The 12,291-nt window shown below is 37.6% G+C and overlaps 1 protein-coding gene across 1 annotated transcript in view; it reads right to left on the bottom strand.

The window, feature by feature from the left end:
* Window positions 1-12,291, bottom strand: part of PTPN4 (protein tyrosine phosphatase non-receptor type 4) — a 304,196-nt gene that overhangs the window by 191,269 nt on the left and 100,636 nt on the right. Inside the window, exons 3-4 of the mRNA XM_007937829.2 lie at window positions 3,149-3,191; window positions 2,974-3,052 (exon numbers count right to left, since the gene is read on the bottom strand). Coding sequence (XP_007936020.1) covers window positions 2,974-3,052; window positions 3,149-3,191 — 122 coding nt within the window. The remainder of the gene's footprint in view (window positions 1-2,973; window positions 3,053-3,148; window positions 3,192-12,291) is intronic.

The raw sequence follows: 12,291 nt of genomic DNA, 5'->3' as shown, positions 1-12,291 counted from the left end.
TTTCCTTCCGAGGAGTGGCTGGTGGGTTTGAACCGCCAGCCATCTGGTTAGCAGGCAAGTGTCTTAGCCACTATGCTACCAGAGCTCCCTGGTTACATATTAGAATCAAAAAAGCTTGTACATATTTGTGCACAAGTCCCACCTGAGACATATTATATCAGAATATATTAGGGATGTGGCCAAGGCATTAGTATGTATTATAGTTCCCCCAACTGACTTTAAGTTGCAATCAGGGTACAGAATCACTGATTTACACCATAAAATTCACTGCTGTCGAGTTGGATCCGACTGATAGTGACCTCTCCTTGGGTTTCCGAGGTGGTATCACTACAGAAGTAGGCTGCCCAATCTTCCTTCCAAGCAGTGGCTGGTGGGTTTGAACTGCCAACCTTCTGGTTAAGAATCAAATGCCGTAGGCACTATGCCACCAGAGCTCCTGATTTACACCACAGTAATGAAATAAAACAGTCCCTGAGTGACACAAATAGTTTGTACTAGACTACCAGAAGGCTGGCAGTTCAAACCCACCAGCCACTCCTTGGAAGGAAGATGGGGCAATCTACTTCCGTAGTGATACTGCCTCGGAAACCGAAGGAGGGGTCACTATGAGTTGGGGCCAACTCGACAACACATAACAACAGCAACAACTAAACTAAAAGTTGGCAGTTGAACCAACCCAGTGACATCACAGAAGAAAGGCCTGGTGATTTGCTTCTGTAAATAGCACAACCCGCCCCCCTTCCCCCCCCGCAAAAAAAAAATCCCTATGGAGAAATTCTACTCTATAACATACACGGTTTGCCATGAGTTGCAATCGACTTGATGACTGCAAATTTGGTTTGGTTATAGAAAGAAATAAAAGGCACTTACTTCATTTAACCAAATAGCAACAATTACAAGATTCTATCACATTCCATTACAAAGGGTTTTTGAAATAATGAATTATTTCTAGGGAAAACAAGACTGATGATGAGCATAAGTTAATTCCTCAACAATTACCAGACTGGACTTTATTTCTTCTACAGCAAGAAGAGATTTTGACTTACCAGAGAAACATACTTTTTCCTCGATTACATTTTCAACAAAAGTCATAAGAAAACACATTCAAGCTCAATTCAGAAATTCAAAGATAGGTTTTTGAGTGAAGTAAATGACAAACAGTTATAATTGGCAATATTTTAATTACTTTCACTAACAAGCTCTTCATAAATGTCAAACATATTAGAAATTCAATTTTAAAGTATTATCTTTTAATTACAAGTATTTGTTATCTATTTTAAATGCATTACATAAAATATGTTGTTGTTGTTTGACGTTGAGATGGACCAGACTCATAGCGACTCCTCCTTGGGTTTCCGAGGCAGTATCACTACGGAAATAGATTGATTGCCCCATCCTTCCTTCCGAGGAGTGGCTGGTGGGTTTGAACCACCAGCCTTCTGGTTAGCAGTCAAGTGCCTTAGGCACTATGCTACCAGAGTTCCCACATAAAATATATCCTATAGAATATTCTGTTACTTGAGTTCAAGTTACCATATATAGCAGGAAATAATAAAATGCACTTAAAAATACTTTATAGTGCATAATTTTCATTAATTCAGGATTTTCCCTTGGAGTTCATCTAAAATTAAGGACAGTTTTATTATATTGTGAATTATTAAGATAAAACTTATTATTTTAATTATTTAACAACAAAATCTGATTAAAGAGTACATTATTAAGTCAAAAAGAATTCATACAACACATTTGCTTTTCAAAATAAGTCAGCTTGAATTTAACTATTCATTTCAAACACTATGACTGCCTAATCCAAGATCCATATTCCAGGGTCTCCTACCATAAAAAAGTAACATCCTAACCCCAACAAACACACAAGAAAGGACCCTCAAGAATGACAGTATAACTTTCCTTAGTTGGTCTATTACTGAAAACTCTACAAATACTTCAAACTTGACAGCTAATTAAATATCTTTAATTGATTATTTTGTTATTCAATTCTACCAGAGTATTCTAAACGTAACTAATACATTAAATTCTAATGTCCTATTTACAGGTAGCTTTAGATATAGATTTTTAAATTAGCACCTATTTTTTAATAGTAATTCTGATTATAGTCACTGATTTTGATATGAGACTTACAGAAGGTAATATATGCTTGACTGAAATCCTAATAACTAATTACACATTTTAAGCAATGCACAGGGTTATCTTTCAGGTTATTTTAATAAAGATAATTACAATACTGTCATTTTTCCTTCTATTTCTACCTTAAACATTTCACCTAACATCCATATACTATCAAGATGCTCAAGTGGATCATTCTTGTGTATACTTTGTGAAGTGTAACTGAAAACATAATTAGATAGTAATATAAACTGAAAAATAAAAAAAGTAAAATGGGCAAGTTAAGGCCTGAACATGCTAATGCATTCTTGTCAACAGCCTTTATTATATATTCTATTTTGTTCAGAACCAAAGATTAAACTATATATACAAAAAAAATATAGCTACTAACCGTGACTCCTATACATAAAGGTTATTATATATTTTATAGAATTCTATGTTCTCAATGCAAATAAAATATATATAGAATAAGCTTTTCATGAAGTTTAAAAAAAAATAGTAAAATTGTTATTATGAACATCCTTTGCATAGAACTGCAGTAAAAGCTGCTAACTCAGTTAGAGCAATATTTCTTAACCATGTTTTACTAGTAGAAAAATTTTACATTTATATTGAACAGGAGGCTGCTTGCAGCTGGATAAGACTCCCTTGGGTTCCAACATACCAAAGCCCTTCCAGCTATGGGAAAAGAAGGATGGGATTATTACCTTGGAGCACCCATTAACCATTGTGTGTACTGGGTGGGGAGGTCAGAATTACAGTAATCTACTTTTGCCTAATTTGATTTCAAATTTTCATACTAGAGTTTTGAAAACACTTCCAAGAAAATAATATTCTCTATAAACCTACCTTGTATATTCTTCTTGCAGTTTGTTGGGATCGCTTACAAAAAATTTGACTCTAAAGTTCAAACTGTAAGGAGATCCTCCTAGAATTAATAAAAGCAGTTCTAATTAATCAGATTATATTAATCCTATATGTTTATAAAATGCACTTGCAAACATGAATAAATACGTATGCTCACTCTTTATCTGCTTCCTTATTGGTTTGTTTGGATCCAGCCACCTCTGAAAAACAAATAAGACTATGATTTTTTTTTAATTCTTGAGAAACTAATACATCAATGCTTACAGTATATTTCATTTGAAGGTTAACATTAAAAGCTGCATTTGGGGAAAAAAAAATCATTTGGGGAAAAAAAAGGGGGTGTAGGGACAGATTTGCTGGTCTGATAGAGCCTAGTGGAACCACTGAGACTATGGCCCCTAGCTGCTCTTCAGGTCTGGAATTGAACCCACACCTGCGGCTTCTTGTCAAACAAAAGACAGGAATAAGAGATGAACATTTACTTTAGATACACTCCTTAGAGAGAACAACCATGGGAGAAAGAAGGGCTGTTTATGTACAGGGAGATAGCTCAGGGGGCAGGAGTACATGGAGGGACGGACACAGGGAAGAGGTAACTATCAGGAGGAAGTGGGAGGGGAGCTGTTAAACTGGGGTAAATTGTAGTCAATGTCAAGAGACAAAGGGTATGTGAACTGCTGTATAGAAAGTGAATTTGCTCTGTAAACTTTCACCCAAATCATAATAAAAACAAAACAAAACACAACAAAAAGGACCTAGCTAAAGAAAAATTGTTAAATTACAGAAATACTGTTCATGCCAAATGTAACAAAATTATGCTAGAAATTATTGAATATATTTTTAATACCTTTAAGATTTTTATTTGAAATTGCCATCAAATTATACAACATGAAGTAATCTATTCCAAAAGTAAAGATGCTTAATAACTACAACAACCTAAAATGATTTCTATAATTTAACTATATTAAAAATTATCTTTACTTTTCATAAAAATATATAAGGTTTTACACTACAGAATCTACTTTTAAGAGAAATATTTTAATTTTTACTCTGAAACAAAGAAAAATAACAGTGCCGTCAAGTTGATTCTAACTCATAGCAACCCTCATTTGGTTTCCAAAGCTGTAAATCTTTACAGAAGCAGGCTGTTTCCTCTGAGTGGATAGTTAGCAGCCAAATGCCTTAACCACTACACCACCAGAGCTCCCTAATTTCTATCCTATTTCCTTAAAAATAAATAAAATGAAGCATACTTCCACCTTCACCCCAAAGAAAATCCTGTGCAAATTTCGTATGAGATAATATTTAGTGTGAGAAGGCCTGCTTTTTTGTGTATAAGAATTTTAAGTGGCTTCAATACTTTTGAAACAAGTTAAGCTCTCAGGAAAACTATAACTGAATTAAGAAAATATTTCAACTTCCAACATATTTCATTTAAAAAAATGAAAGAACTCAAACAAGGTGATAAAGGTGGCAAAGTATTTTCAAAGCACTACACAAACAAATACATAGGAGCTCTGGTAGCATAGTGGCTAAAGCACTTGACTGCTAACCAGAAGGCTGGCGGTTCAAACCCACCAGCCACTCCTCGGAAGGAAGATTGGGCAATCCTACTTCCGTAGTGATACTGCCTCAGAAACCCAAGGAGGGGTCGCTATGAGTCGGGGCCGACTCGACGGCACATAACAACAAAAACAACAACAACAACACAAATAAATATTACTTATCATTACTTATAAACCTACCTCCTACCATTCCTACTTGATTCCAAGCAAAACACATTAAAAATCACCTGGGAATAATCCCTTAGTCTTCATTATCTGCAACATCCCACACATTAAATCTAGCTGATTCTACCTTTAAACTACAGAATTTATTAATTCTTCTCCATCTACTCAGCCACCATCCCCATCTCTAGTCTAGACTTACATGAGCCTCTTAATTGCTTTACCTGCTTTTTTTCTTAAAGCATTAACCTGATGATGTCATTTGTTGTTGTTATATGCCATTGAGTCGGACCCGACTCATAGCGACCCCTCCTTGGGTTTCTGAGGCAGTATCACTATGGAAGTAGATTGCCCCATCTTCCTTCCAAGGAGTGGCTGGTAGGTTTGAACTGCCAGCCTTCTGGTTAGCAGTCAAGTGCCCTATGCATTAAGCTACCAGAGCTCCTTAATGTCATTTATTAACTCCTTTTGTTAATCTTCCAAGGTAAAATCTAAAGTTCTTACCATGGCTTGCATGGTCTCTGCTTACTTCCTCCACCTCAACTAACTAAGCTCCAGCCACAACGGCCTCTTTCTGTTTCTCAAAGATGTCAACTTCTGGCCCTCAATCCCAAGGGTCTCTCTGCATACAATGTCCTTCTCCAGCTTTCCTGACCAGCATAAATGTTATCTCCTCAGGAAGTCCTTCTTTAACCACCCTATCAAAAATATGTCACACAGCCACTATTTATTTATTTTCTATAAACAAACAGGAACATTAAATGCCTTCTCAATCATAATAGTATGTTTGGTTTACCTATTTATTGCCATCTCCCATCATATTATTAACTCTTGATTTCAGGGATAAAATATGTTTCATTCAATACTGGATAATTACCATCTACCATAGGGATTCATTTGTTGAAGGACTGTCTAAACTTGCTGAGAGACTCAACAATTGGAAGATAAAAAATTTGTTTGTTTGCCAGTAATTAGCTGGGTTTCATACCTACTAAGTACACTTGTTTCCTCTATCTATCCACATATTTATGTATCTTCCCAGCCATCTATTCACTAATTTAGTAATATTCCCTTAACAATTTTTAGAAAAACTCATAAATTACTCCTAATGCTTATGTAAACTAAAAATCTGGGATCAGTTAACCTATCCCTGGTGGTACAGTGGTTAACGTCTTGGCTGCCCACCGAAAGATCAACATTTTGAACACACCAACTGCTCTGAGGGAGAAAGATGTGACAGTTTGCAAACGTAAAGACTTACAGCTTTTAAAATCCTATAGGACAGTTCTACTCCATCCTATACAGTCAACTATGAGTTGGAGTTGGCTCAAAAGCAATGTTTTTTTTTTTTTTGGGGGGGTGGTGGTGGTGGCAGTGGTAATCTATCCAAAGAATGCCATCCTTACTCAGTCTCAGCCAAAAGGCTCTGAGATAAAAAATACAAACACAATGGGTACAGTGGTAAGCACTGGGAAATTAAATGTATTCATCAAAGATGTCCATGAGATAGGATGGTCTCTAACGCACATCATACACCAGCTCCTCACTTACTGACATAGTTAGGTTTCAAAGACCAGGCCTGTTACGGGAAAATGGAAGATGACTACATAGGATCACAAAATGGAGGGTGACAACATCATTACATAACTGCCAAGCCAAGTTGACACATAATTATAACCATCACTGTGCTATTCCTGTTTCACACTGCCAAATGTATGTCATTACTGTGCAAAGTAGTCTGATAGTAGATATCATGGACTGAATTGTGTGGGGTATAGCTTGCATTGCCTTTTATCTTAAAAGAGATAAAAAGGAGAGAGAAGAGGAGGGACCTACCAACACCAAGATAAAGGAATGAGTCCCTTGGACCCAAGGGACTCTGTGCTATAACCCTCTTACAACAAGGAGACTCAGAAAGAAAAAGCTTGCCCCTAGGGCTGGCAATATGAATTCAAAGTTCTTGCCTCCTAAACTGTGAAAGAACAAATTTGTTTGTCAAAGCCATCCACTTATGGTATTTCTGTTTTAGTAGCACTAGATAACTAAAACAAAATTTTTTGCTATTGTCATCAATGCAAAATTTCAGATAATGAGACAGTCGAAAAATAAGAATTAGGAGGTCTAGGTTGGGCAATCCTACTTCCGTAGTGATACTGCCTTGGAAACCCAAGGAGGGGACGCTATGAGTCGGGGCCGACTCGACGGCAAATAACAACAACAACAGTGGAATAGTAGTTCAATCACTCAGCTACTAAATAACAAGTTGGTGGTTTGAACCCACCAGTCTGCTTCTGTAAAGACTTACATTGTTAGAAACATTACAGGGTAGTTCTACTCTATCCTAAGGGGTCACTATGACTTGGAATTGATTTGATGGTGGTGAGGTGTTTTTGTTTTTGTTTTTTTTTCAGGTTCTTAGCTTAAACTGTGAAGATAGGCTAATACAGTAACAAATACTATTGGACAATAAACTTGGCATTAACAGTAAAATCCGCTAAGTCCAAAGGAAAAAAAATAATATACAAAAACATTCTACAAATCAATATAAAAAAAGACCAACATTACAGAACTATGATGTGAACCATACCACCAGGGAGGTAGAACTCCCTAGAACAACCAATCATAAGAAATTAAAACATCAGAATTTTCCCAGGGATAAACCTCAGAAGGCAGGAAGGTAGAGGAAAGAAGGAGAAATTGAAATGGGAAACAGGGAGGAAACGGGAAGGGTATGGTTATATTGCAGGGATTGCAATCAATATCACACACACAAAAAATATGTATGAATTGTTCAATGGAAAACCAATTTCCTCTGTAAACTTTTCCCAAAATCACAATAAAAAGTTAAAAACAAAAACAAAAAGACTAGTATAAACAGAAAAAGCAGGCATTGGATAAGAACGGAAGTTCACAAGAAAGAAAAATAAATGGATTTTATGTATTTGAAAAGATATTCAACCTCATTCATAGAGAAATGTAAAAGTAATATACAGTAGGTTACTTTTTTCCAACAATCACATGAGCAAGAATTAAAACATTTTATTACATACAACACTGGCAAGGGTGTGAGAAAACAGGTACACTCATGCCTACCTTGTGCAAGTATAAACTGGTACAATCTCAATGGAGGACAACTAGGCAATATTTATCAAAATATAAAACGCATGTGATTAAAGATCTAGCATGACTTTTTTTATACCGCATTATTTTATTGAGATATATCCCACATAACATGAAACTCACCATCTTAAAGTATACATTTTAGTACACGTTAACATTCACTATGTTTAATATCCACCACTCATTTGTCAATTGTCATATTGTGGTGGCCAGCATGTTGCTGTAAGACTGGAGGCTATGCCACCAGTATTTAAAACACCAGCAAGGTCACTCATGGTGGACAGGTTTCAGGGGACTTTTCAGACTAAGATACGCTGGGAAGAAGGACAGCACCATCTACTTCTGGAAAAAAATGGCCACTGACAACCTTAGGAATATCAAGAACATTGTCTGCGATAGTTCTGGGAGATGAGCCCCTCATGTTGGAAGGCACGCAAAATAAGAATGGGGAAGAGGTGCCTACTCAAAATAGAGTCAATCTTAATGATGTGTAAAGAGGAGACGGAAAAGCTCAATATCATTAGTCAAAACAAGGCAAGCAACTGACTGGAATGGATCTTCAACTGCTCACATACAAGTTCAAGGTGAAGCTAAAGAATATTAAAATACAAGAGCTAAGATACAGCCTTTATTAGATCCCACTTTAGAGACCACCTGAAGAATAGATTTGATGCACTGAAAACCACTAACCGAAGACCAGACAACTTGTGGGATGACAGCAAGAACATCATACAAAACACAAAAGTCATTAAAAAGACAGGAAAGGAACAAAAAACCAAAATGGATGTCAGAAGAGACCCTGAAACTTGCTCATGCTAAAGCAAATGAAGAACTGATGAAGTAAAAAAAACTGAACAGATTTCAAAGGGTGGCTCAAGAAGACAAAGTAATGAAATATGCAAAGACTTGGAATTAGAAAACCAAAGAGACGAACACACTCAACATTTCTCAAGATGAGAGAACTGAAGGAAAAATTCAAGTCTCAAGTTGCAATACTGAAGGATTCTATAGGAGAAAACTGAAAGATGCAGGAAGCATCAAAAGAAGACGGAAGGAAACAGAGCCACTGTTGACATTCAGCTATTTGAGGAGGTATCATCTGATCAAGAACCAATGGTTCTGAAGGAAAAAATTCAAGCTTCACTGAAGTAACTGGCAAAAAACAAGGCTCAAGGAATTGATAGAATACCCACTGAGATGTTTCAACCAACAAATGCAGCAGCATTGGAGATGTTTACTCATTTATGCCAAGAGATTTGGGAGACCTGGCCAACTGACTGGATGAGATCCACATTTGTGCCCATTACAAAGAAAGTTGATCCAATAGAATGTGGAAATTATCAAAAAATATCATCAGCATCACATACAAGTAAAATTTTGCTGACAGTATTTCAAAAAAGGTTACAGCCATATATTGACAGGAAATGTCCAAAAATTCAAGACAGATTAGGAAGAAGACTTGGAACAAGGGATATATTTGATGTCAAATGGATCTTGGCTGAAAGCAAAGAATATCAAAAGATGTTTACCTGTGTTTTATTGACTATGCAAAGGCATTTGAGTGTGTAGATAATAACAAATTATGCATAACATTGCAAAGAATGCAAATTCCACAACACTTAATTGGGGTCATGAGGAACTAGTACATAGATCAAAGAGGCTGTCACTCAAAAAAAATAAGCGATACTGCATGGTTTTAAATCAGGAAAGGTGTGCAGCAAGGTGGTTACTCTTTCGCCATACTTACTCAACTTGCATGCTGAGCAAATAATCTAAGGGGCTGAATTATATGAAGAAGCACATGGCATGAGGACTGGAGAAAGACTGATTAACAACCTTGCCTGCTGTGCTAGTTAAATTTGTGTGTCAACTTGGCTGGACCTGGTTGACTGGCTTGACAGCTGGATGTAGTACTTCCCATCATGAGACCAGTAATAAACTCCATGGTGGAATCTACTGTGAGCAGTGAGTAGCTGCCTTAGGGATGTGGTCTGCTTCCTGTATAAAAGGAGAAGCCTTGGGAAAGTTCTCTAGCTTATGGCACATTTGAACCCTGCATGTAGCTGAGTCATTGTTCAGCAGCCTGCCATGCTCTGCCAATCTTGGGACTTTCAATGGACTTGAATCAATGGTCTACTATGTTGTTTGGTAATACTGGGACTATTCTATTTTATTTGTTGACCCTCAGCTTATTAGCCTCAGCAGCCAGTAGCTGCCTGAATGGAGAGATGCCTCTAGAATCACTGGGCTGGGAGCAAGAGGAGAGGCTGAAGCCCAAGGCATTTGGCAAACCTCCAAAAATTGTTAAGACTAAACGCCTGTTTCTTAAACCAATCCAATTTGTGGTATATTCTTGTAAGAACAGCACTAGATAACCGAAACACTTCCTGAAAGTAAAGATGACTTGAAATACTTCTTCTTTTATATTTCTATTATTGTGATTTGGATGAAAACTTACAGCAAATTGACTTTCCATACAGCAGTTCACACACACATTGTCTCATGACACTGACTACAATTTATCACAATGCAACAGCTCCCCTCCCATTTCCTCCCAATAGTTACCTCTTTCCTGTGTCCATCCCTCCATGCACTCCTGCCCCCTCAAATGTTTCCCTGTGCACAAACAACCCATCTTTCTCCCATGACTATTTCCTTCAAGGAGTGTATCTACCTCAGGTACATGTTCAACTCATATGCCTGTCTTTTGTTTGGCTGGAGCCAGAGGTGTGGGTTCAATTTCAGACCTGAAGGGCAGCTAGGGACCATAGTCTCAGTGGTTCCACTTGGCTCTATCAGACTAGCAAACCTGGTGTCCCGCCCCCCCCTTTTTGTTCCCCAAATGATTTTGAGTTTTGTTTCACATTATTCTCCCTCCTCATCCAGGATCTCCTCCATAGATCCCCATCTGAGTGGTAGCCGGGCACCATCTAGTTCTTCTGATCTTATACTGGTATAGGCTGAGGATCACATAGTACACCAGTCCTAAGGACTAATTGTTTCCATGAATGTTTGGTTTTCTTCATTCTTCTTTTCTCTGGATGAGGAGAGACCCATCATTGCATCTAGATGGCTGCTTGCAAGTTTTTAAGATCCCAGTTGCTACTTGCCAAAGTAGGTGGTGGAACAATGTTTCGTGTAGCATGTTATGCCAATTAAGCTTAATGTCCCCTGCTACTATGGTCCGGAGCCCACAGGTTCAACTACTCTCTCCCTCTGGATTGCTGGCTGTGACCAAAAAGTGATGACAACCTTGTCCCTTGTCAGCTCTAGTATACACCTGGGAACTCTTACATACAAATACACTTGTAGAACCACTGTTTGCCAACCCTATATATGGTCTTGGGTATACTCCCTGATGCAGAGACATAACTAATAGTTCAGCCTGTCCACCCATCTATAGACTCGTATACCCGTGTTTACCTTCACTGACAACACAGTACTGTATGTGCAAAAGGGTTAATCTTTGTTGTCTGCAACTCCCATGTACCTCTCCATGTCTTCCTCTTCCTCATTGCCACCATGTTGATCACTCACATTTGGTACATTGCCCTTCTCTTCACCCAAGTCAGTTCTTATCTCTACCTATCTAGCAGTGTTCCCTCCCCTCCCCTCCAACCCCTGATAAACAATAAAGAACATTTCCTTCCATACATAAACCATTCCTTGACTTTTACAAAATGGACTAATACAATATTTGTCCTTCTGTGATTGACTTATTTCACTCAGCAAAATGTCCTCCAAGTTTGTCCACCTTATGTGGTGTTTTGTACATTCTATAATATTCTTTAGAGTTGCATAGTATTCCATCGTTGTGTATGTACCATAATTTGGTTATCCATTCCTCAACTGATGGACACATAGGTTATTTCCATCTTTTGGCTATTGTAAACAGTGCTACCATGAACATGGGTGAGCATATGTCTGTTCTTGTCATGGCTTTCACTTCTTTAGGATATATACCTAGTAATGGAATAGCTGGATCAAATAGTATTTCTATTCACAACTTTTTAAGTAATTGCCATACTGCTTTCCACAGTGGCTGTACCGTTTTACAGTCACACCAGCAGTGTATAAGAGTCCTAATCTCTCTGCATCCTCACCAGCATTTGTTATTTTCTGCCTTGTTGAACTTTGCTGCTAGTGCTGGGGCAAGATGGTATCTCATTGTTGTTTTGATTTGCTTCTATCTCTCTAATGGCTAATGATCATTTCTTCATGTTTGTTGGCCACCTGAATATCCTCCTTGGTGAAGTGTCTATTCATGTCTTCTGCCCATTTTTAATTGGATTATTTGTCTTTTTATTATTGAGGGGTTGGAGTTTTCCATAAATTCTAGAAATAAGTCCCTTGTCAGATGTCACTGCCAAATATTCTTTCCCAGTCTGTAGGTACTCTTTTAGGAGCTCTGGTAGCATACTGCCTAAGGCAACTGACTGCTAACCAGAAGGCT

This window comes from Orycteropus afer, unplaced genomic scaffold, assembly GCF_000298275.1.
Source record: "Orycteropus afer afer isolate SDZICR_OR568_19922 unplaced genomic scaffold, OryAfe1.0 scaffold00004, whole genome shotgun sequence".
In the NCBI taxonomy this organism is placed as follows: Eukaryota; Metazoa; Chordata; class Mammalia; order Tubulidentata; family Orycteropodidae; genus Orycteropus; species Orycteropus afer.
This window is presented reverse-complemented; position numbering and strand designations above follow the sequence as displayed.